The sequence below is a fragment of the Desmodus rotundus genome, chromosome 5 (genome assembly GCF_022682495.2).
Source record: "Desmodus rotundus isolate HL8 chromosome 5, HLdesRot8A.1, whole genome shotgun sequence".
NCBI lineage: Eukaryota > Metazoa > Chordata > Mammalia > Chiroptera > Phyllostomidae > Desmodus > Desmodus rotundus.
In genome coordinates, this window is record NC_071391.1 from 23,065,823 (window position 1) to 23,092,655 (window position 26,833).

General features: G+C 35.9%; 1 protein-coding gene across 6 annotated transcripts in view; it reads right to left on the minus strand.

Annotated features, from left to right (window-relative positions):
• Positions 1–26,833, minus strand: part of QSER1 (glutamine and serine rich 1) — a 67,304-nt gene that overhangs the window by 25,011 nt on the left and 15,460 nt on the right. For all 6 annotated transcript variants that reach the window (XM_053924047.2, XM_053924048.2, XM_024558645.4 and 3 more), the window contains 7 exons: positions 24,944–25,056; positions 24,388–24,549; positions 17,125–20,811; positions 5,436–5,740; positions 4,174–4,290; positions 3,297–3,430; positions 1,668–1,882 (listed from right to left, as the gene is read on the minus strand). In XM_053924047.2, coding sequence (XP_053780022.1) covers positions 1,668–1,882; positions 3,297–3,430; positions 4,174–4,290; positions 5,436–5,740; positions 17,125–20,811; positions 24,388–24,549; positions 24,944–25,056 — 4,733 coding nt within the window. The remainder of the gene's footprint in view (positions 1–1,667; positions 1,883–3,296; positions 3,431–4,173; positions 4,291–5,435; positions 5,741–17,124; positions 20,812–24,387; positions 24,550–24,943; positions 25,057–26,833) is intronic.

Genomic DNA, 26,833 nt, shown 5'->3' on the forward strand with positions numbered 1-26,833 from the left:
AACAACCATTCCTAAGTAGGATTTAAAAACAATACATTTTAAGTCAACTTTTGCACTGAAGTTTTAAAAAAATATTTTATTTACTTTAGAGAGAGGGGAAGTGAGGGAGAAAGACAGGGAGAGAAACACCAATGTGCAAGAGAAACATTGAGTGGTTGCCTCTCACAGGCTCTGTCTCAACCAGGGACCTGATCTGCAACCCAGGCATTTGCCAGGAATCAAACTGGTGGCCTTTTGGTTTGCAGGACAACGCCCAACACACTGAGCCACACCAGTCAGGGCTGAGGAAGAATTTTTGTGATGATTCTTTTCCAATTCAAATAATCTCTAAGATGAGCTCCCAAGCAATGATACTTGTAATATCAGAAACCATTCTCAATAAACAGTACCCCCAATACCCAATTCCTCCTTCAAGTTTTGCCAAGATTATAAACTGAATTTCTCAAATGCATCCCCTCCCATCCATCCATCCCTGCTGCCATACATTAGGTTCAGACTTGCAATTTATAAGTGAACTATGGTGTCTTGTAATTCAATTTCAAATTTCTCATGTAGTTTCCTACTTAAATCCCTCCAAGGACTCTCCTTTGCTTACAGGATCCAAAGCTTTTTAACTTTAGCATGGCACACAAACAGTTTTCCATCAACCTTTCATCTTTTCCTTCCTATCTTCAACTTTATGCTCTAGAGGAAGGGCCAGCAAATGTTCTCTGTAAATGACCTGACAGTAAATATTTGGCTTTAAGGGTCATATGCTCTCTGTAATAATAACTACTCAAACCTGCCACTGTAGTTGGAAAGTAATTTTATGAAAACATGCAAATGAATCAGTTTTCTAATAAAACTGTATTTAAAATAGGCTGCAGATTAGATTTGGCTCACTGGCCATAGTTTGCACCTTTGCTCTAGATACCGAAACATTTGAAATTTCCTGCGTACATTACACAGTGAGTACTGATGTATTCTTGTGTTTTACAGCCACCTCAGGTTTTATTTATAATAAAGTAAAAGTCTATATCCAGCCTACATAAACATTCTTTGGTGCCCTCGTTTTTAAAAATGTATAATGGTTCTAAAGTAAAAAAAGAAAATTGGTAACTTTTGATCTATTTCATCCTTTTCATGTTGTAAAGGTAAGGCACAAGGAGGTTACCTAACTCAGCCATGGGCAACCAGCTGGCTAGTGGCAGTATGCATTACAGTATATGTTATATGCTATATAGTATAGTAGTATGCATTTATAATTGATAAAGATTCCATATACATGGACATATACGTTATTATGTATATTACTATATATAGTTTCAGAGTTGCTGCTTCCTAGGCTTTACTGTTCTAGAATAAACACAAACTCTGAAGTTTAGAATTAGAGGACTCTTAGTAAATCATGGGTCTAACCCCCATCCTACCCAAAGAGGTGAGAAACTGGCATTCTAAGGCTAGAACTCAAATGTTCTTTCACTTCACTACATTTTCTATTTCACAAAGCTGTATATGTAAGCAAACTGTGCTCAGGGAAAAAATTATTTTTATAAAAGTCTAAGCAGAACTTATAGGTAGCTAAATCCCCTAAAAATAAATAAATCCTGAATTGTCAGCATCACTGTTCCTCCCCATTTATGCAGATAACTTAAGTAATGAAGGTATTCATTTCATGGAGAACTCACCCTCATCATCACTACTAGAATGGATTTCAGGCGATGACTCAGATTGGGATGATGAAAATTCTTCTTTCCATTTCTTCCGTTTCTTTGGTGGTGGCTCAGCCTTTACTTTTAGCTGTTTACCTTTGGGTTTTATGGAAGGGGCTTTTGTAGTTGTAGTTTTTGGTGTTGGAGGATCAGAAGTTTTACTGCTATTACTAGGCTTAGCCTGAACAGTTCTGCAATATTATAAACAGACTTCATTAACACACTGAAATCTTGTTAAATTAAAATAAATTAGACAAAAGAAAAAAAAAGAGGGAGGTGGGGACTGGTTGAAAGAAGGTGAGGGGATTAGTCAAAGAACATGTATGAATGACCTGTGGACATGGACAATGGTGTGGGGATTGACTATGGGAGTGGGGGGTGAGCTGGAGGGGAGTGGGGAAAAAACTGGGAAAACCCTAGTAACATAAACAATAAAATATTTAACATTTTTTAAAAAAGAAACACTAGAAAAGTTTAACTACCCCAACAATACCTCCAAAATAAAGTCCAGGTCCTATATGTCTCCAATGATGACCACCCCCCCAATTCTCTGGAAATACATTCTTTAACTATTAACATTCAATATTCAGTTATTAAGGGACTACTATTTCAATCACTGTTTATCTCTCTCTATCCCCCTGTCCCTTTATGAACTCATTTCCCCAAGTATGAAGTTGTACAACAGATCATCAGTGGGCTTTGGGAAGTAATGCACGATAAACCCTTGATAGCCACATCGAGCTCTGAACATCAGAAACTCTCACAGGTGGTGAGGTTTTGACATGGAGACACAACTCCATCTACCCTGAGCCCCTTAAGAAGATCTGCTCTGTGCTGGTTCTAGAGACTTGAATGGATCAAATTCATTATAAAAATAAGGTGGGTTGTTTCCAGTGAGTTGGAGTTTTGATTAAACTAGACTTTCATGGACAACAGTGTGGTGATTGCTGGGGGTGGGGGTAAAGGGACTAAATGGTAATGGAAAAAAAATACAATATTAAATTAAACAAATTTTAAATAAAGAAATAAACAAACAAACTAGACCTTCCTAGCACTGGACTGAGAATAAGTAGTTACATTCCCTTTTCCGTACAGATCACAGGGCATGCAGGTAGGTCAGTAATCTTCCAGATTTATGCTCCACACAACTCAGAGTTACATTAATACATAATGATAACTCTATTGTATACTTGCTTAGTAATATACAATCTTGTTTTGTTCTCAACATTTATATTATTTTAAATTTGATGTTAATATTTTCACTTTATGTTTAATAAAGGTTATCTGAGTCTAGGTCACAAAAAGCTGGACTCAAACCTTTTGTCTCCAAATTCTTTTTTGTTCCCTCACTACATTAGGGTGACACCAAAGGACTCAAAAAAAAAAAAAAAGGGTCCCCGTCCCACTACAAATAGCAATAAGCTTTACCATTCCTGTGTTGTTACTTCAGAAGGAATCTATTATTACATAAGGCACTGAAGTTTTAGACTTGTATATAATGAAAAAAAAATCTTTTTAATTGATGTAATTCTTTGTACAAGACATCACCAACAATAAGCCTTCCAATAATTGCTAAACAAATATATTACATAAGAAAATAAATACCTCATAGTCTGTGAAGGCTTACTTCTTGGCTTTTTGGAACACACTCTGACATACTCCTTTTTGTTTGTGTTTTCAATGAACTTCACATATATCCTTTTGTATTTACTCTTTGCATCTCCAAAATATCCAAGGTACTAAGGAAAAGACCACTTTCAATTACATAATAATACATTCTGTATGCAGAATATATTACTTTGTCAGCTTGACTATCACATAACTATCCCTCAAGTTTTTCAAAATGCAGCTCTTGCCAGGCTAATTTCACCCTCTACAAAAATGGTCCTTAACTGCAGGCCCCATACGTAGAAGCAATCTCATTTGGCTAATGATCAGATGCTTACTTACTCAATGATATGAAACACATCCATGAGCACAAAAGAATAACTTCTGTAAGGCCTCTGGTAAATCAGGGTATTTGGCAGAATGATCAACATAAGAGTCTCTGAGCCCCTCTAACTCATCACAGACTAGCACTAATTCCTTTCCTTTATTAGAGAATAAGAAAAGGTTAAGCAACAGTATAAAGTGATTTAGTTTTAAGTAGTTTAAATTTATAAACTAAATTTATAAATTTCATTTAAAATCAGTCCATCAGAGAGTATCACATACAGTTACACCAAGTTTTACTGCACTTCACAGATACTGTGTTTTTTTATAAATTGAAGGCAAGGCCTTCCACCAGCAAAAAGATTGCAGTATTGTGATAGTCTAGAACTGAACCTGCGGCATCTCTGAGGTGTGCCTGTACTCTGTAATTCAAACTTTGTGCTCTTTTATATTAGCAACGATCAATATAAAATGTTTAAATCATTCTATATTTTCCTCAGGATCACTGTCAAAAAAAAAAAATGAAGGCTAATACAAACATTTTGCTTACACTATTTGTAGCAGCAAATTCTCTTTGCCCATCTCGAATTTCAGGAACAAACTTCTGCAGTAAAGCTTTTTGTACTTTCCAAATAGCTGGGGGTTCTTTTCCTGTTTTTAAAGCCTCCTGTAATAAGCAAAATTCATTACATTTACAAAAACTAGCAACATATTCTAGATTTATATAATCTTAAGAGCTGGAAAAAATCATTAAAAACTATGTAGCTCAACCTTTTATCTTTTACCTGGCTCAACTTTTATACTCATTCTTATAATCTGGCTATTCAATCTCTGTTTAAATTCTCCAAGAAATAGGTAGCACAACAACATGCAAAGTAACATGCAAAGTAGCCCATTACCCTTTTGTATAGCTCCCTGAAAACTTTCCTCTAATGATACTGTCATATATTATTTATGCTAAAATATTAACAGCAGTTAATTGTGAATGAAAGTAATACAGTAATGAATTTTATTCATTACTGCAAAAGTAATACAGTAATGAAAAGTAATGAATTATTATTCACAATAATTGTGAATAAAAGTAATACTTGAATTTTATACTTTTTAATATCATTCCTCTCCACCTCAATTAAAAAATAAGACCAAAATCAAGCACACAGAAACTCTAAAACACAGGTTTTCTTAAACATAAATAAAATTTTCTTGTATGAAATTGTAGCCATGGCCACATAGCTCAGTTGGTTAGAACATCATAGCCTTATATGCCAAGGTTGTGGGTTCAATCCCCGGTCTGGACACATATAACAATCAATCAATGAATACATCAATAAGTGGAGCCACAAATCAATATTCTTCTCTCTTAAATCAATATATAAATATTAAGAAAAAACTAACATTCTACTCATGTTTCTATAATTTGAAATTATAAAAATACATCTAATTCTCCTTATATTTCTGTTACTTTCTTTAAATTATAAAATTAGATAAACAGCTATTTTCTCCAAACTCCTAATAATACAATTAGTTGGGAACCTTGAAAAACAATTAACATTTCAAAACTTCTCTAATCACTAGTACATAAGTAACGTACTAGTCAGAAATACATTAAACTCAGCTATAAGTTAAAATTATCTTAAGCTATTTTCTTTTGTACAGCATCTGATACCTAGTAGTGATTTCATTATTTAACAATTACAAAAGAGTAACTGAAAATAAAACTTTTTGCAATTCAAGCTAGATATACACTATTATAGTCACATGAAGGCTAATAATGTACTCTCACTAAACTATAACCTTTATATTTTACATCACCTTAAAAGTCTCTATGTCTTCTATCTTTAACACAAATTCATCACGTTCTCTGTATTGGCCTTCTCCTCCACTTTCTGTGTTCTCATCATCTGTAAAGCCTTCTATGGCAACAGTGTCCTGTCCTTTTGCACACTGGTTTGAAGGAAGACCATCAAGTTCGATGGGTTTGGGGAGTTCTGTAGAGCTTTTATTTTCCAGGGTATTTACTGCTGATGCAGTTGCACCCACAGTGGTGGAGGAAGTAGTAGCAGTGCCAGTAGTACTGGCACTTAGGCTAGTAGTTGCCACCTGAACGGCTTCTGAAACTAGATGAAGCAAATGCAAAAAAAACAAAAATAAATAATTAAACATTTACTTGTTTTGAATAGAACCCTAACAGTCTAAAAAGAAACACAATCATTTTTGCCATCAAATTATTTGAAACAATCAAAACTGTAGTAAGAAATCAAAGAACGGTTGTTAATTTTGAATAAAGTGGTGAGAATCACAGACTGAGAACAACCTCCACCGACCTCCACCGACTGTAAGTCCACTTAAGTAATGCAAAGTTATTTTTTAGAAATAGAGACACAAAAGTGATGCAAGATAAGGATCATCTGACCAAAGCTGTGAAAAATTCCTAGAAGAAAAGCAGATTGCATGTGCAAAAGGAAAACAACACCCCCAAAATATTTTGTATCAGCACTAGAAGCTACAGAAATAAAAAGGATTAATAAGTAATAGTATGAAAAATTGTATCCTAACAACTTAGATGAAACGAACAAATTTCCCAGAAAGACAAAACCAATAAAATGGACTCAAGAAGAAAGAGACATCTGAATAGACCAGCAATTTTCAACCAGCGTGCAGCAAGAATTTTTAAAACATGCAATACCTGACTCTTCCGTCAGGGGTACTTTCCCCTTAGATTGTCAAATAAAAAATGACAACAGCCAACATGACAATAGCCATCCAGTGTGAATGAATCAAAATTATACCTATATTTTTTGTCAAATCAGCAAAAAATACACTTTTTGCTATGCTGCAGATTTTTATTAATTAGTTTGTGTGCCACGAGAAGAAAAAGGTTGAAAATCGCTAAAATAGACCAATAATAAATTTTTAAATAAATTTAAAAACATCCCACAGAGATAAGCACATGCAAAACTGGGTTCACAGATGGGTTCTCCCAAGTTTAATAAGACTACCAATCCATCAGAAACTCCAAAAAATAGGAGGAAATGCCTCCAGACATACTATGAAACTAATATTGTTCCAATAGCTAAACCACACAAAAACATCGTGAAAGAACTGTAGACCAGTATTCCTTATGAATATAAACAAAATTATTCAACAAAATATGAGAAAATTCACCAACATGTAAAAAGAACTATATACCATTACCCCAATGGGTTTTATCCTTAGAATGTATGCTTAGGGATCATCTCAGTGGGCACAGAAAAAAGCATTTGGTAAAATTCAGTATCATGAATAAACACTTTCATGATAAAAAACACTCAGCAACCTAAAAATACAAGGAAACTTCTTCAACCTGATAAAGGGCATCTGTCCACAAAAAGCCCATAGTTAACATCACATAAAAAACTAGATGTTACCTCCAAAGAAGGTTATTTGAAGAAATAAAACTGCCTTGTTTTATTGGGGGTATTTTTGTGCTTCTCAAATATTGCATGTTTACAAATGGAAGGTTTGTGGCAACCCTGAGTCAAGGAAGTCTATCAGCACCATTGTCTCTTCATGTCTGTATCTGGTACCTCTTCCCAAATTTCAAACTTCTCTCTCTCTCTCATGTCAAAAGCTAAGATAGGCTGAAAGCTAGGTCTCTTATGCCAAGCAGTTGTGAATGCAAAAGAAAAGTTCTTGAAGGAAATTCAAAGTACTACTCCAGTAAACAACAAATGATGGTAAAGCAAAACAGCCTTATTGCTGATAGGAAGACCATTATGGTGGTTTGGGTAGAAAATCATACTAGTGACAACATTCCCTTACACTAAAACCTAACCCAGAGCAAGACTCTTAACTCTCTTCCTTCAATTCTATAAAGGCCAAGAGATGTGAGGAAGCTGAAGAACAGTTTGCAGCTACCAGAGATTGGTTCATGATGCTTAAGAAAACAAGCTGTCTCTGTAACAGAAGTGCAAGGTGAAGCAGCAAGTTATCTGGAAGATACAGCTAAATTAATTAATGAAGATGGCTACACTAAACAATAGATTTTCAGTGTAGATGAAACAGCCTTTTATTGGAAGAAGATGCCATCTATGGCATCTAGAGAAGAAAAGTTAATGCCCGACTTCAAATTTTCAAAGGACAGGTTGACCCTCTTGTTAAAGGCCAATGCACCTGGTAACTCTAAGTTAAAGCCAGTGCATGTTTAGCATTCCGAAAATCCTACATCTTTAAGAATTATGCTAAACCTACCCTGCCTGCACTCTATAAATGGAACAATAAAGGCTGGGTGACAGCGCATCTGTTTACATGGTTTACTGAATATTTTAAGCCCACTATTGACACATACAGCTCAGAAAAAAAGAATTTTCTCCCTCCCTTCCCCTCTCTCTAAAAATAAACAAAATCTTTTATTTTTTTAAAAAAAACAATATTCATGATTTGTGGGAAGAGGTCACAATATTAACATTAACTGGAGTTTGGAAAAGTTGACTCCAGCCTTTGTGGATGACTTTCAGTGGTTAAGTTTTCAGCGGGGGAAGTAACTGCCTATATGGTACAAATATCATTAGAAGTGGAGCCTGAATATGTGACTGAAATGCTGCAATCTTATGATTCATCTTTAACAATGAGGAGCTGCTTCTTTCAGATGAGATTATGGAACAGACAATAAAAGATTTAGATTACATAAACTTACTTGATAAGGCCATTAAATGACAGAGTTTGAGAAGATTGACTCCAGTTTTAAAAGAAGTTCTACTCTGGACAAAATGCTGTCAAATAGCAGTGGCTGTTGTGGCTTAGTGGGTTGAGTGACAGCCCACGAACCAAAGGGTTGCTGGTTCAATTCCCACTCAGGGTACATGCCTGGGCTGCGGGCCAGGTCCCCAGTTGGGGGCCTGAGAAACACTGATGTTTCTCTCCCCCTCTTCCTCCCTCCCTCTCTCTATAAAAAAAATTAATAAAACTTTTTAAACATGTTATCAAACAGCATCACATGATAAAGAAATTATTTTTAAAAGTCAATCAATGCAGCATTTTTTTAGAAATTAGGTATATTTTAAGGTACTTACATTTTTTTTTACACAATGCTACTGTACACTTAATAGACTACAGTATAGTATAAATAAAATTTTTATATGCACTGGGAAACAAAAAATTTTCATGTGACTTGCTCTACTGTGAATTTCGCTTTACTTTGCAGTATCTCTGAGGGATGACTGTATTTGCAGATGACATGATCTTCCATATACAAATCCTTAGGATGCCACTAAAAAACCATTAGAACTAATAACTTAATCAACTTTGCAGGGTACAAGATCAATATATAAATATCAATTGTGTTTCTACATACTTGCAATGAACCATCCAAAAATGAATTTAGGAACACAGTTCCATTTATAATAGCATCAAAAAGAAGAAAACATTTAGAAATAAAAGATAAAAGCGCAAAGTTTACCCTCTGAAAATTATAAACATTGTTGAGAGAATTATAAGTCTAAATAAGTAGGAATATATCCCATGTTGATGGATCAAAAGACAACATTGTATGGATGGCAACTCTCCAAAGCAAGCTGTGGAATCAAGAGTAGGTAAAGCTAGGAATGAAACAAGACTGACCATATGTTGATGATTACTGAAACAAAGTGATGCATTATATCAATCTTTGTACTTTTGTTTATGTTTGAAAATTTCCATAATGAAAAGTTAGCAGGTATTTTTTAAAAGAACGAGTAACTTCCAAATTAGTAAAGGGAAAAATGTATCAATACTGTATAAGTTTTCAAACAAGCCAAAACAAAAGCACTGTTTAAGGATGCATACACAGGTGGTAAAATTATCAAAGAAAAGCAAGGAAGTGATTACCATCCAACTCAGATAGTAGTTAATTCTAGAGAATGAGTTGAGTTTTATTGAAAACTCTATTTTTGTACTTTTTTGCTTTCTAATGAGTAACATTTAACACAAATTTCCTTCTTTGCCCCACATTCTTGCTACATCCCATTGGTTTTAAAATATAATGCTCCACTGTCTGTTCTGAGTGATTTGTCACTTCAGTTGTGGTTTCCTTTTTAAGCCATGAGTTATTTAGAAGAAGTTATAACAAGTTATTTAGAAGTTTTTAAATAAAACTTGTTTTTATTTCTTTATACCTTTATTTTTCCTTTCTGATATTCCTTTATAAAATTACTGTATTGTGGTCAGGGAGTAGGGCTTAAATAATGTCTGCATTTTCAAATTTATGGGAAAAATTTTTTAAGCTGGAGAAATTTTTATTTGTGTTTTCCTTATATGTGTTATAGTTCCATATGTGAGTTTTATTTCATAAAAAAATGTTCTGAGCCCTGACTGGTGTGGCTCAGTGGATTGAGCGCCGGCCTGTGACCCATAGGGTCGCCAGGTTGACCCCCAGTTAGGGCACATGCCTGGGTTGCGGGCCAGGTCCCTGGTAGGGGGCATGCGAGAGGCAACCACACCTTGATGTTTCCCTTTCTGTCTCCCTCCTCTCCCCTGTCTAAAAATAAAATAAATAAAATCTTAGAAAAAAATGTTCTGAAGACATAAAACAGATATGGAAAAATAGACTAAATATGCTAATAATTAACAATAAAATTAGTATGACAATATTAAAAACATAAATGGGAAAAAGATTTTATTATAAAAGAAAATTAACTTCAGTAAAATTTTATGTACCTGATTACATATATTCAAAACATATCAAGTAAACAGATAAATAATGAAATATAGTTGGAAACTTTACCACACCTTTTTCAGGGATCAACAGATCAAGCAATCTAAAAACAAATAAGGATAGGGAAGATTTTTAAAAACGTTTTTATTAAAAATTTTAAACAAACACAAAAGTAGAGAATACAACCCTCATGTACCATAACCCAGTGTTAACCACAAACACTTTGCTATACTTCTTTCATCTATCCATCCAACACCCCTTTTATATTTGCTAGGATACTTTAAAGCAAATTCTAGACCTGTCATTTACCTCCAACATATACACGTATCTGTTGCAGCCAATCAAGGCCTGGCGGGTCCATTCTAGATTTGGGCAGACAGAAGAAAATGCACAAAGCTGTGGGGAGGTTTGATGTGTCTTTATTCACTGGTGGGCAAGCCACACACACTGCAAGCTGCCCGTCTGTCTAGTGAGAAGCCCCTACTTGATTAAGTACTAGAGGCAAACAAAGCCAGACTCAAGCCAAACAATTATGTAACGTAGCAAGATTCTGTACATGGTAGCCCACTTCCTGCTATGGGAACCATTTATCAGACCCAGTCTCAAAGCTAGGAAAAACACTACGTATCAGGCCCATTCAAGGTTATGGGAAAACTGCCTCCCTTAGTTACCAAGACACCTGGGTGAGGAAGCCAGACTGCCTCCATTTACCCTACAACATACATCTCCTTATATAACCTAATATCATCTATTGCATTAAACAAAAAATAAAAAGATACAAAGGATTTAAACAATATTATAAAATAAAACCTCTTATCATTTGGAATTTATAAAAATTGACCTTTTACCTAACTACTAATAAAATTTCCATACATTGAAAAATGCAGACATTATTTAAGCCATATTCCCTTGGCAATACAACTGGGCCACAAATTAGTAATAAAAAAATACCAAAAAACAACAAACACCAGAACCTACTAGGAAACAGGCAAAAAACCCTTCATTCTTAGTAACTTTTGGATTAAAAAGGAAATAACTGTAATGACAAACCATTTAGAAAGGACAGTGAGAGCATTACAAACTGAAACCAGAGGGGTAGAGACACAGTGTGGTACAAAAAAGAATACTCACACTTTAATGCCATTAGTTAGAAAGCAAGTAAATAAAAAATTAGCTAAGTAATAAACTCAAGAAGCCAAAGACAGAATATTTAATTGAACCCAGGGAAGATAGGAAAAAGAACTAATAAAAGCAAAACTTAAGAAAATGTAAGTAGGAGAACCAAGATGGCGGCGTAGGTAGACACACTGCGCCTCCTCGCACAACCAGAACTGACAGAGAATCGAACAGCAAGGGGGACCAACACCAAGGAAACAGAAAATAATCATTCATCCAGACTGATAAACCGGACGAACGGCGGGCAGAGAAGCAGACCGCTGCGCAACCCAGGGCTCCAGCTCGGGGAAATAAAGCCTCAAACCTCTGATTGAAAGCGCCCCTGGGGGTTGGGGCCGCAGGAGAGACTCCCAGCCTCACAGGAGAGGTTGTTGGAGAGACCCACAGGGGCCTAGAGTGTGCACAGGCCCACTTACTCGGGAACCAGCACCAGAGGGGCCCAGTTTGATTGTGGGTAGCGGAGTGAAAGACTGAAATCCAGAGGAGAGTGAAACGGGCGCCATTGCTCCCTCTCGGCCCCGCCCCCACGTACAGCGTCACAGCGCAGCGACCAGCATTACCCCGCCCCGGTGAACACCTAAGGCTCCGCCCCTTAAAGTAACAGACGCGCCAAGACAAACAAAAAAAATGGCCCAAATGACAGAACACTTCAAAGCTCCAGAAAAAATACAACTAAGCGACGAAGAGATAGCCAACCTATCGGATGCACAGTTCAAAGCACTGGTTATCAATATGCTCACAGACTTGGTTGAATCTATTCGAAAAACAGATGAAAAAATGAAGCCTATGCTAAGAGAAACAAAGGAAAATGTTCAGGGAACCAATAGTGATGAGAAGGAAACTGGGACTCAAATCAATGGTATGGACCAGAAGGAAGAAACAAACATTCAACCAGAAAAGAATGAAGAAACAAGAACTTGGAAAAATGAGGAGAGGCTTAGGAACCTCCAGGACACCTTGAAACGTTCCAACATCCGAATTATAGGGGTGCCAGAAGGAGAAGAGGAAGAACAAAAAATTGAAAACTTATTTGAACAAATAATGGAGAACTTCCCCGATCTGGCAAAGGAAATAGACTTCCGGGAAGTCCAGGAAGCTCAGAGAGTCCCAAAGAAGCTGGACCCAAGGAGGAACACAACAAGATACATCATAATTACATTACCCAAGATTAAACGCAAGGACCTACGTCCAAGATTACTGTATCCAGCAAAGCTATCATTTAGAATGGAAGGGAGGATAAAGTGCTTCTCAGATAAGGTCAAGTTGAAGAGGCTCATCATCACCAAGCCCTTATTATATGAAATGTTAAAGGGAGTTACCTAAGAAAAAGATCAAAAATAGGAACAGTAAAAATGACAGCAAACTCACAGTTATTAACGACCACACATAAAACAAAAACGAGAGCAAACTAGGCAAACAACTAGAACATGAGGGTTGTCAATAAGGGAGTGGGAGGGGGAGAGGGGGGTAAAGGTACAGAGAATAAGTAGCATAGATGATAGGTGGAAAATAGACAGGGGGAGGGTAAAAATAGTGTAGGAAATGTAGAAGCCAAAGAACTTATAAGTATGACCCATGGACATGAACTATGGGGGGGGGAATGTGGGAGGGAGGGGGGTGGGCAGGATGGAGTGGAGTGGGGGGGGAAATGGGACAACTGTAATAGCATAATCAATAAATATATTTAAAAAAAAAAAAGAAAATGTAAGTAAAAAATGGTAACAGGAGCAAGAAAAAGAAAGGACATTGGTTCCTTGAAAAGAATCATTAAATAGGCAAACTTTTCACAGACTGATCAGCAAAAAGACTCAAATAATCATTTAGAGCAAGAAAGACCATAATTACAGAAACAGAGGGTACAAAAACTTACAAGGAGATATGTACAATTTCATAACTAACTTTAAAGTTAAGTGAGAAATCACTTTACTAGAAAATGTATTTTTCTTAAATTGACACAGATAGATTAAACCCAGGAAAAACACGGCAAACTCTCAGATATATTCTTAGAAAGTTTAACCAAATCCCTATAATATATGGCAAACATTTTCAAAGATCAGAATATTCTGCCCTGGCTGGTGTGGCTCAGTGGACTGAGTGCTGGCCTGTGAACCAAAAGGTCGCAGGTACCATTCCCAGTCAGGGCACATGCCTGGGTTGTGGGCCAGGTCCCCAACAGGGGGCGACAAGAGGCAACCACATACTGATGTTTCTCTCCCTTTCTTTCTCTCTCCCTTCCCCCCTCTCTAGAAATAAAGAAAATCTTAAAAAAAAAACAAACCCAGAATATCCCTGAATACAAACATTAATAAGACTAAACAAATAAACAAACCTAGCAGTAGCTACTCTTTTGTGAATCTATGTGAAAAAATCTCAGATAAAAAAACTTTAAATCTTGCATGCAATGGGTTAAAATAACTCATCATGACCAAGTAGAATAGGTAGAATTTTTTTTTTAAAGGCTCAGCATTAGGAAACCCAAAGGAATTTATAGTTAAAAACTTTCTGACAAAGAAAACTCCAGGTCTAGGTGATTTCACTAGCAAATTCAACCAAACATTTATGGAAGAAATAATACCACCAAATCTTTTACAGAAAATTCAAAAGAAGGGAACACTCCCTAACTCATTTATGAAATCAGTAATAACAAGATATCAAAACAAGACAAAGTACTGTAAAAGGAAAACTACATACTAATATCCATTGTAAACACAGATGCAAAAGAATTAGAAAACTGGTTCCATCCATGTAGAAAAAAAGATAATACATCATAGTCGGTGGGGTTTATCCTGGGAATGCCAGGCCACACATTTATTTCAAAGTCAATGTAATTCACTATATAGACAGACTAAATAAGAAAATCATAATCATTTCAATAGATGAAGAAAAAGCATTTGACAAAATTCAACCTCCATTCATAATAAAAGCTGTCAGCAAACTAAAATATATAAGGCACTTCTTTAACGTACAGTTAACATAGTGGTGATATTGATTTCTCTCCCCCAAAGATCAAGAACATGATCAGGATGTCCAAACTCACCATTCTCATTAAACACCGTATAGGAAATCCTAGCCTGTGTATTAAGATAGGAATGAAAAAAGCATGAGATTGAAAAAGAAGAAATAAAACTGTATCTGTAAATGACATCATTTCCTACATAAAAAATCCTATGGAGTCTAAAAGAAAAAGTCATAGAATAAATGAGTTGTGCAGATTTGCAGGATTTAAAAATCAATGGTATTTTTGTAATCTACCAATGAATAATTGGAATTTGAAAACTTTAAAAAGTATAACTTATAATAAATAGCACCCCCAAAATATTCCAGGATAAACCCAACAAAGCATGTGCAGGATCTGTATGCCGAAAACTACAAAAAAGACTAGTGAAAAAAATGAAAGATGTTCGTAAGTTGTTAAGACTCAATATATTTGTGGAGTTTTTTAAAATAGTTAAATAGATTTACTTATTACTCTTTTTTAAAACATTTTTTTAATTGTTGTTCAATTACAGTTGTCTGCATTTTCTCCCACCCCTGCACTCCACCGCAGCCAAACCCACCTCCCTCCCCCGTGGTTTTGTCCATGTGTCCTTTTGAAAATATTTTTTTCACTTATTTTTAGAGAGAGGGGAAAAGAGGGGGAAAGAGAGGGAGAGAAACATGGATGTTAAGTGAAACATCCATCAATTGTCTCTCTCATGCCCACAGCTGGGAACTGGCCTGCAACCCAGGCACACGCCCGACCAGGAATTAAATGGGGAATCGAACAGGCTACCTCTCGGGTTGTGGGCAAGACTTAATATATTGTTAACAGTTCAGTTTTCTTCAGATTGCTATAGATTCAAGGAAATAAAAATCAAAATCCTGGCCGTTTATGTAGATGCCAACAGTTGATTGGAAAATTTGTATGAAAAAGGAAAGGAACTAAAAATAGGCAAAACAATTTTGAAAAAGACAAATCTGGAGGATTCACACTGCCTTATTTCAAGACTTCCCATAAAGCTACAGCAATTAATACAGTATGGTATTGGTGAAAGCATAAACACTAAGTCAACGTAACAGAACTGAGTGCCAGAACAGATTCATACAATCAATTGACTTTCACAAAGGTGCAAAAGCAATCAAAAAGAGAAAGGATTAACTATCTTTTCAACAAATGGTACTAGAAAAGCTGGAAAAGGAGAATTTTAACGTTTTATATCTCTTTCTTCCCATTAAACACCAAGAAGTATTTCAAACTAGAGAAGTAACAGTCTTCCTTTTTTATAAAGATAAATCTGATGATAATGTTGCAGATGGACTGGCTGCAGAGAGACTAGTGGGAAGAATTCTAGAGAGAAGTATGTTGCAATAATCCCAGCAAGAGAGGAGTTCTTGCAGATGAGGTGCCAATGGGGATAGTAAAGATAACTTCAAAGACCTAATGATAGTAAGGATTGGGTTAATGGTGATGATTTTAACTAAAAATAAGATAATCTCAAAGAATCTATTTTTAAGACACATTTTAGAACAGAAATTACAAAAGGTTTGTCCTAAGAATGTAAGGGAATATTATAATAGTAATTGCAAAGCACTCTGAATTGGGGTAGAGGAGTGTAAAATCTTACTAGGATTAGCCACATCCATAAAGGTCTTTGTCACACTGACCTTCCATTATGCTAATTTCCCTGTATAACAAAACAAATTCTTTAGAAATATACTAGGAGATAGTTATGCTAATAGATCATTTGGGATATGGTTGGTTTCCTGCCACTTTAGTAATTAAGGGTACTCTCAAGTCAGGAAAGAAGCTAAGAAGTATACCACAAAACAAGGTTTAACTCTTGCAACACCACTCTATACAAAAGAGCTAGGCAAAATATAGGCTCTAAAACCAGGCATACTTGAATTCAGATTCCGGCTCTGCCACTTACTAGCTGTACAGACCTGGGTAATACATTTATCCTGTTATATCACCTGTATATTGGAGGTAAAAATACATATCTCCCCATCGTTGCTGCTAGTTACAGGTGCAGAGGTGGTAGCTATTTTATTGTTTTAAATATTTTTTCCTGTACATATTCCTTAACAGAGTAAGTAACATTTATACTTGTCAATTATTTAAATAAAGCAGTGCTTCTTCAAACAGTTCCTCTAAATGTTCCCTTAACTACAGAGTGAAGTGAAACGCACACACACTGATTTGGACATATAGTCTGGAGGCAGAGAAAAATCTTATACTGATGTGCATGCCACATACAATATAACAGTATTTAATAGTAAAATGTTAATCTTCAGGTAAAATTGGCACACCAAGAAAATATGCCAGTTTATACTACAACAGAGCCCTCATACAATGCCTTGTATCTATAAGCCACTTCCAAATGTCTGTCTCAGAGTAGACATGTCTGGGTAGCATACCATGTAAGTTAGGTTGCGTGGGGTAAAAAGCCAAGACAAAAACAGAACTACTCAACCTGAAACCCAGAACTTTCCTACAGGCAAGGAACATTTCAAAAAATGAGTCAATTCCCTAAGATACCTACCTCTGCATTTTTGTCCTGAAAATCAAATAATATGGAAGCAAACCTGCTTCAAATGAAGAAAGCTTAAAACCCAGTCTTACAGCCATAAAAATAATAGTAGAAAGCCATAATTATCTAAATTTTAAAACTTTACCTGTTTTCTTTTTTTTATCAGAAGTAGCATCCAAAGCAGTTAAGGTAGTAGAGGTGCTTTTATAAATATCATGACTGCATACTCCAGGATCATCTTCATCAGAAGAAAATGAAGATAAATGTTCTAAGTTTTTAAGTTCCCTAACTTTTTCTGATGGACTGTTAGACCCGGTGTCAGACACTAACGGTGTGGGTGTTGTAGAGGAAGTCTTTGGAAATGGTGGGGGACAAAGTGTACGAGCCATCTGGGTCCCGGGTCGTCTAGTCCTGTTAGGCATTCGTACAGCGAGAGTAGAAAACTGCTGCTTGGGCCCAGATTTCAGAAAATCTAAGAAAGAGGCAATAAATCCCGTTTTGACTTCTGGCTGTTTTTCCTCTACTTCTTTGATCTTCTGTCTCATTTTCTCTTGATGCTGATAAACATCATGGCAGCCTTCGGAGGGAGTATATGGCAAATATATATCTGTTCCCCTTGGGTTCTGGCGTTTCCCTTGGGCAGGTCTTTTCAGCTGTTTCTGATTACTGTTGTCTTCCTCTTTAGTTTGCCCTTTCCCTTTAGTTTTTTTCTTCTGAAGGTTAAAATGCATTAAATCTTGGTGTTCTTCTTCAACCTTGACACTGATTGCCTCACCAGGTTGGGCCATTGCCAACAGTGCAAGTGCACTCCTAGATGGGTTCACTGACACGCCACTGTCATCCCCGCCTAAGGTGAATTCGCTCTCCGATGTAGCACTTTCTCCGCTTATACTTCTACTACTAGAAACAAATTCTTGGTTTCTATTATTATTTAATGAACTATCAATAGGAACTTCACAATCTTCTTCAGATTCGTGATTGGTAGCAGACTGTTTCTTTAATGGGCCAGAACTTTGCTCCTGGACCTCATGATTTGGGCCAGCCACTGGTGAAGTGAGTTTAGGTGCTTTATTTTGACCAGCTGTTTCAATGTGCTGTTGATCAAGAGTCATTTTTGACTGAAGGGTAGGTACTGGTGAAAGGTTTACTGTAACTTGACTTCCATTTAGGGCAATATCATTTAAATTCTGTGGCTTTCCTACTATAGCTGTTAGAGAGTTAAAATCTGAACTCACATGCCCGACATCTAATGATTGCTGAAAATGAGATTTCGGATCACCATTTTCAACAGTCGGAATAGTTTCATTTGAAGTTGACTTGGAAAAATCAGAAGGTGTAACCCCACAAGCTGCAGCCGTAGCTGCTAAGATATCATCTACATTTGATAAAATGTTTCTTTCATCAGTGAGAAGCATTGCCTCTGGGAAACATATTGATCCAAGGGTAACAAAATGATTCTTTGAATCATGTTGATTTGCTTCACAGAAGTGGTCCTTTGGTGTTAGATGTTGTTGTAAAGGTTTTGAAGACTCAGAGAGATCCATTTTCATAATTTCAGAATTTTGAGCATGGAGTTGCTGCTGAGAATGATCACCATTGCTCTGAATAATAGAACCGTCCATTTGAAGAAAAGGATGTACTATTTGTTGAGGACTTGGAACGCGCTGCACATGTAAAAATGCCTTTACTTGTCCTAAACCTGCCTGAAGTATTGACTGTTGAAGAATTTGTAAATCACAGGCAGAATCTAGAAGGATCTGTGTATTGGGAAGAGATGCCTGATGGCCATGCCCTAAAGCATGATTTGGAATTTGAATCTGAGATGAGGCATTAATAATTTGATCATGCTGCTCATGAACCTTGGCTTCATGAACTTTATGTATAAGAGAGTGCTGCTGGTTTAGGTCTTTAGTATTCAACCTTATTTGTGGAGTTTGCACTAAATCAGTTGCTTTTTTAATATCAAGGGTTGCTGTATTACTGACTTGGCCAATTTGTTGGTTAAGCTGTGTCACTGAACCAACCAGACTTTCTTCTTTTTTTGAACCTTGTAGAGCAATCCCAACAACTTGGTCTTCAAGATGGGAATTACTTCTGATTACACTCTGAGGATATCTGTCATCTGCCTTTGACACCTTATAAGCTGATTCTTGAACATTAACTTCCCCATCAGATAGCCTTTGTGTTGATGACTCGAGAGATACCTGTGGCTGTAATACCTGTAACTCTTGCATTGGAAAATCACCTTCTTGCTTTGAAGACGTATACACATTCGAGTCAAGTTTTCTTTCATCGTAAGATTTTGGGTCAGGGGAAGGTATGTTATTCTGTAATGTCTGACAATGAGTAGAGGATGTAAAAGACGATTGGATGGTGGGCAAAAACTTTTGGGACTGGGGAGATGATGACCCTTGAGCCTGAGCATTTTGGGAAGAATGCATAGAAATATAATTCTGCGTTGTGCTAGAATCTGGCAAACTCTGAGCTCGAGAGGCGGAAGAATAAGAAAGAGAAGGAGCTGTTAATGTCAGGGACTGCCCTGATGCATAGTTTTCTGAAGGACTAACAACTGACAAAACTTGTGATTGAGATGAATAATTAACCTGTGTCTGGCTAACTGGTGACAAACCCTGAGAATGACCAGATGAGTAACTTTGAGACTGGCTAACTGAAGACAGATCTCTTGTTTGAGCAGGGTAATTCTCATTTGGAACTGAAGGTAATACCTCTTGCTGATTAGAAGAATAATCAAGTGTCTGATTTTCAGAAGTTACAGTCTGAGATGAGCCAGGAAAAGTCAATGTTTTATATAAGGATGGCAACTTTTCAACTTTGCTGGATCTATAAACCTGTGAATGAACAATAGATGGCACATTATGTGGCTGCACTAAACCATAATTTTGGGACTGACTAACTGATAGAAGGCTTGGTAGTTGCGCTGTAGAGTAAATTTGTGCTTGGCCCGATATTACAGAACTCTGGTTGTGTAAAGGTTTGGAATAGCTTAGTGTTTGCACAGGAGGAATTATACTTTGAGGTTTTGGGGTCTTAGTTGATGTGAGTGGTGGTTTTGTAGAACAGCTTTTTACTTTTGTAGTGGAAGGAGGATACCCTGATGACGGAATTGCAGATGAGTAAGACTGAGCAAGTTCCACTGAGACCTGGGAGGTCTTCTGCTGCAATTCTCCATTGCTCACCTGAGTGGACTCTCCAATTGGGCTACAGGATAAAGATGACTGCCTGCTTGTTTCCTGAAAATTAACTACATTTGAGTTTGATAGGTAACTATGTAAGGAATGCTGTGAACCAGTCAGTTGTGCCTGAATAGACTGGGTACCTGAAGGCCGCTGATGGTGTTTAATAACACTACATTCTCGAAGGAGGGCTCTTTCAATGGAAGCAGTAGAATTAGTAAAGAGAGTTGAACTGTAGGCTTGAGGAGTTTGCTGAGTTCCCCCAAGTGCTGAAGGCAACAAACTAAACTGAGGTTGTAAAAGATGGGGTGCAGACTCTTGAGCAGAGCGATATGTTGAGGACTGAGGTGGTATGCTGTTACTTAATACAGAACTGCCCAGGCGCTCAAATGCCAAAGCAGTTGGAACAGTTCCCTGGGAAGTTTTGATTTGTAGCAAAGGGTCATGAGGATTTAAAATTCCATTTGATGTAGTGTTAAAAGTTGAATCCTGAAGCACCAAAGGTGAGGTGGTAGCAAAGTTCCTATTGCTGAAAGTGGTGGGATGCTGATAAGCAGAGAGGGCAGAAGGTGGAAGTGTTCCAGTGGTTGGCAAAGGTCCAGTAACAAACAGCTCAGTTGCCGCTGAGGAATGCATACCTATGAAGAGAAAACGAAGATATTTATGCAATTACAGCACAAATACTTATATATATATGTTTTCATAGTAGATACTTATATAACCTCAGTGCATCAAAACTTCTGTAAGACTGAAAAATTCTACATGTAAACTCTGAAAATTACATTTCAAAATACCTAGTTTTCTTTAAAGCAAAAATAAAGTTACAGGTATCAGCAACTCATACATATAATTGTTATATAAAAATGAATTTATATATAGTTAGACAAGGTCAATTGAGAAACCAGTAAAAAGGTGCATAATCTCAAATGATTAATTTACCCAATGCAAAACACCAATGGAGAAGCTAAAATATTCATAACATTAAAATTGAAATTAAACTGCGTACATTTTAACATGATCAATAAATCTCACAATAACAGGTCAGTGTGCAGAAAGGTTTTTTTAATCAAAATATATGCATTAAAAAAAAATCTCTTGCATTTAAAGTTTTGACTTCCTATGAACAACTAACTTCCAATAGCAATAGATGCATGTTTATCATAAAAGGCTAAACAGAAATTAATGAAGTATTGTCAACAAGAAATGGCTAACATTTCAGAACAGCATTCTAGCCATATAAAGCTAAAGTAAAAAAGTGTATAACTTGTGATCCCATAGTTTCACTTCTAGAAACTTATCCTATGGAAATATAAGGCGGGGCCAAAAAAACCCGGAATTATCTTCTGGAAGGCAAGCCCTTTGTAGTACAGGCTTCCCTACCTAAGTGAGTGTTCTAGGAACCATTCTGTATGAGTGTACCAGCTGGCATTTGTTGTGAGAGGCCCCATTTGGCTCCAGTGAATTTTTTTTGAAGACTCAACACGTTTGTGCATTTCATTATGGGTGATTTACGAGCACACCTGCCCACACTGCACTGAGTGTTTTAGCAGTTTTTGACCAAAACCAGCCATGACCCCCGTTACCCCACCCTCTCTATTCACCTGATCTCACCCTGAGTGAATTTTCGTTTCCCCAATGAAAAGAATCCTCAAAGGGAAACATTTCACCAATGTGGAAGAGGTGAAACAAACAAAAAAAGAAACACTAAAAGGCAGCAAAATCAATGTATTCAAAAACTGTTTTGGGCAGTGGAAAAAAATGTCTTAATAGGTGTATTGCATCAAATGGAGAGTACTTTGAGGTGACTGAAGTTTAAATATATAAGAATAAATACACAATATTTTATACATAAATTGTGGGGTTTTCGGGTACCCCCTTGTAAGTAGACACAAAGACATCTGCACAAGATGTTCACTACAGTTATTGTATATAAAGTAGAAACAACCTAAATGTCCATCAACAGGGGATTAATCAAATAATGATGGCATATCCTAATGATATTGTTGCTATGAACATTAACTAGGTGGATATATATTTTGATATTCAAAGATATCAAAATAGAGTAAGCACCAAATTGTTAAATCTTCTCTAAAAAGTGGGGCTGTTCGTAGAAATTATCACTTTCCATTTTATACACTCTTATATTGTTTACATGCTTTTCAATGAGCTTCCATTTAAAAATTTTTTCACTTTGGAAAAATGGGGGAACAGATTTTCTAGCCCTTTCAAAAACATTCTTGTCACTTCTTTCCATTAAATGTCCAAAAAGTATTACTACTCCAGGCATGAAAATATCTAGTTACACTTAAAAGAATAAATAACACTTATAATTAATGGTTAAAATAATATAACCATAGGAACTAGAATAGAAAGTCTAACTGGATATGTGTAATATAAAATTATTCCAGGAAGGAAAATATGAAGCTATTGTGCTTTTTTAATATCCTGTGTATTTCACAGTAAAACATTAATTATCTCCTTGGAAGCAGAAAAAAATTGCTGAGGCATACTGAGAAGCTCTATGAATGTAATTTATATCAGAATAAAATATAATTTCCTATAGCTACAATTTACAAATATTTTCTCAAATATGCTATGACATTTCTTATTCTTTAAATAAAACCTTAAAAACGAACCTTCCTGTCATCCTGCAAAAAAATAAAAATATATACAAATAATTGTGGGTGAAAAACAGTTGAAAACTAAAATTAAAAAGGGCATATATAACATGGGATAGGGGAAAAGTAGGTTTACAGTTGGGATTATGTGAAAGTGTATTCTTGTATTATTATTTATTAATCACCATACTATTTTCCATGAACTGTAAACCTACTTTTGCCTTGCCCTGTATAATATCAACTTGTTATGACTTCTATTAAATAGTGATTCAGTCTTTTCAATGAAGGATAACTTTACATAACTTTAATGATGAAATCAGTCCCATGATGGTTTTTGACCATACCACCTTCCTTGTCTGCAGTCACTAAAATAAGTGCAATTTAATCTTTCACCAAAAACAAAAATAAAACTCCAAAAAAGAAATATGTAAAGTGATGGATGTGTAAACTAGAGGGGGAATTCTTTCACAATGGAAATGTATATTAAATTACCACAAGGTATACCTTAAATATCTTACAATTTTATAGTCAATAAAGCTGAAATGGAAAAAAAATTAATCTTTATTCTTCTCAAGTATACAAGAACTACAATTGGCCCTTAACACAAGTTTGTACTGCATGGGTTCACTTACATGAGTTTCTTAAAAAAGACTTTATTTATTTATTTTTAGAGCGAGGGGAAGGGAGAGACAAAGAGAGAAACATGGATGCACGACACTTTGATTGCCTCTTGCACACCCCCAACTAGGGGCCTGGCCCCCAACCCAGGCATGTGCCCTGACTTGGAATCAAACCAGCGACCTTTTAGTTTGAAGGTTGGCACTTAATCCACTAAGCCACATCAGCCAGGGCTATATAAGAATTTTTAAAATAAATACTGTTAATGTATTTTCTCTTCCTTAAGATTTTCCTTAACAACGTTTTCTCTAGCTTACTCTAAGAATATAGTATATAACATATATAACATATAAAATATGTTAATCGACTATGTTATTGGTAAGGTGTCCAGTCAATAGTAGGCGACCAGTAGTAAGTTTTAGGGGAGACAAAAGTCATATGCAACACAGGGAATATAGTTAATATTGTAATAACTATGTATGATACCAGGTGAGTACTAGTATTATCGAGGGGATCACTTCACAAATTATGTAAATGTGTAACCACTATGCTGTACAACTGAGACTAATATATAATAATACTGTCAACTCTAATTGAAAAAAAGTAAGTTACTTTTCCTTAAAAAAAAAAAGTGGTATGTGGATTTTCAACTGTGCAGGAAGTCACCGTGCCCCTAACACCCACATCTCTCAAGAGTCAACTGTACTTAAATTGACAGATGAAAATTTTACTTCTAATGTTTATCTTTAATAAGTATCCATCCTCTTCAACTCGGTTTTTTATCAGAGTGCTAAAACTGAATTTATGCTAGTAACAATTTCTTGAGTTTTGTCCACCTTTAAATTGTGAAAAGTTCCAGGTTTCAAAGTTCACTGGAAAATCAATAATTAACTTCACTCTCAGCAATACTACCGTAATGACAAGGCCAAACAAAGTATATTTTTATAAGACTTAAAAATTCCAAAAACAAAGAATCACCTGTCTGCCAGGATGGAGCCCTGAATTGTGGTAAAAGAGTAGGTCCTGAAGAAGCAGCCTGAGCTGTTCGAGATTCAACAGAAGAGAGAAAGTTCATTACTGAAGATTCCTTAGTGTTAGTGCTGGCACTGTTCACACCAGTATCAAATATTCCAGAAAGACCTACATTTGAAGACAAAATATATCCGAAAGTAAAAATATTATTAATATAAAATTACATTCCTGATTGTATTTTTTAAAAAATCTCTGAAATTTGAGGCCAAAAGTTCTATAACCCTCAACTGATTTTGAAATAGCAAACAAATATTAATTTGACCAAGCACAGTTTTAATTTAAAATCTACAAAGATGCATGAAAAAAATCTTCCAACTAATTAATTATATAGATATTCCTTATCAATAAAAGACAAAGCTTTTAATCTCACTTTCATTTTAAAGTTTCCCCGGCACTGTTTCGTCCTGACACACATTCATACCCCAACATGTGAAAATTGAGTTTTCTTCTTGTTCACTAAATGTACCCAGATTCATGTTGTATTTCACATGAGAGTTTTTACCGGTTGGCTGAGGTGTGGTAGAATATCCAGGAAGCTGATGAGAGGCTGCAAAAGTCTGTCTCTGAAGGAGATTTGTGTCAGAGAGTGAGGGATGTCCTTCTTCATAGCTTAAACTAGAGGATAATAAAAATAAGTGACCAAAAAGATATCACCCAAACCATATGATCAAAACAGTTCTAGAAAAAAAATATTCTAGGAGAGCAATTATCAAAAGTACAAGTCTTTGACTAAAATCCTGACCTATAAACAAATAGATCAAACAGTCTCACAACACTGTCAAAACAGGGAAAATATATTGAAGATACAGTAGAAGAAAAATAATAAATAGTATTTTCCTTATTTCAACTTTTGCCACCTGGGAGAGGTAAAACGTTACAGTGGGAAAAGCAATATCCTGGAAGACAAGAGAGCTGAATTCATTATCCAAGCTCAATCACTGGTATGATTTCAATAACTGACTCAATTACTGTCATACCAATTTCCTCATCTGTATGAATAACAGACAAGATCATCTCTAAGGTCCCTCTAATTCTAACATTCTACGGAAGAGAAGATAATTCAAATAAATCGATCATTAACACTATTTCCCAGTAGCTCACCTAGAAAATTTCAAGCTTGTACATTTTGAGAGTCATTCAGAACAAGATGTTTTCTTCCTTTGATTTATTTTGAGTATTTTAAACCCAGAGAAACTTAAAATAGTACAAGGAATAACCCATACGCCTGTTGTTAACATCCAACAGTTAACATTTTGTTACTTTTGTTTTATCTTTCTCTATACACACACTTTTTTCTTTTTCTTTTTTAACAAAACCAGTTGAAAATAGCTTGGAGACATCGTGACACTACATCCTTAATTCCTTCAATTGTATCTCCAAAAGATAGGACATTCTCCTGTATAACCAATTATTAGACTTGAAGAACCTTAACATTAAGTCAACAACAGCATGTGCCCTAGCTTGGGTAGCTCAGTCAGTTGGAGTGTCGTCCCAATACACAGTTTGCCAGTTCAATCTCCGGCCCGGGCACATGCAAGCAGCAACCAAATGCATAAGTAAGCAGAACAAATCAATGTCTGTCTTGTCTGTCTCTCCCACCCCTTCCCCTATCTAAAATCAATAAATTAAAAAAGAAAAAAATTAAATAACATGCAATACAGAGGTTATATTCCAATTCCCTCAATTATCATGGAATTTTAAAGCTTTTTCACTATAGGATCCAACCAAATTCAAGAACTGCATTTGGTTCTGTCTCTTTAAATTTAGAACAGTTGCCCTCACGCAGATCCCAGATCCCCTCTGTCCTGATTTCATGACACAGACTTCTGCATTACAGGCTATCCCAAATTCTGGGCTGGTCTGATCCCTACGTCATGATAAGTACAGTGATGTTTTGAACTTACTGCATAACATGAGGATGCTCACAATGTCAGTCTGTCTCATTATGGGTGATGCTAAACTGAACGGTACTGTCGGATCTCTCCATGTAATTTTTACCTCCTCGGGAATTAATATGCAATTTTGAGTTATTATTTTAACACTTGATCCCAACTTGTAAACAGCTTGATCCCAACAGCCAATGACTTTAGATATCATCCACTTGAGATCTTTAATTCAATTATTGCACTGGAGATTAGAAATGGTAGGTTTCTAATTATATCATTATTTCAATATGTAAAGGCATTCTTCTGTAAAATAAAAATGAGCCTTTTTCCCTCTTATGTATATATTACATACCTATATATTTTAATGTTTTTTAGGAATGTATATATATTATACTTTAAGAAGATGTATTACTGTAGACTCTTGATGTTCAATGGGCCCCTTTGATCCTGTCTTCTTTTGATCGTCCTCCTTGGTGCTCAAACACGTTCTTCTAGCACAAGATGTT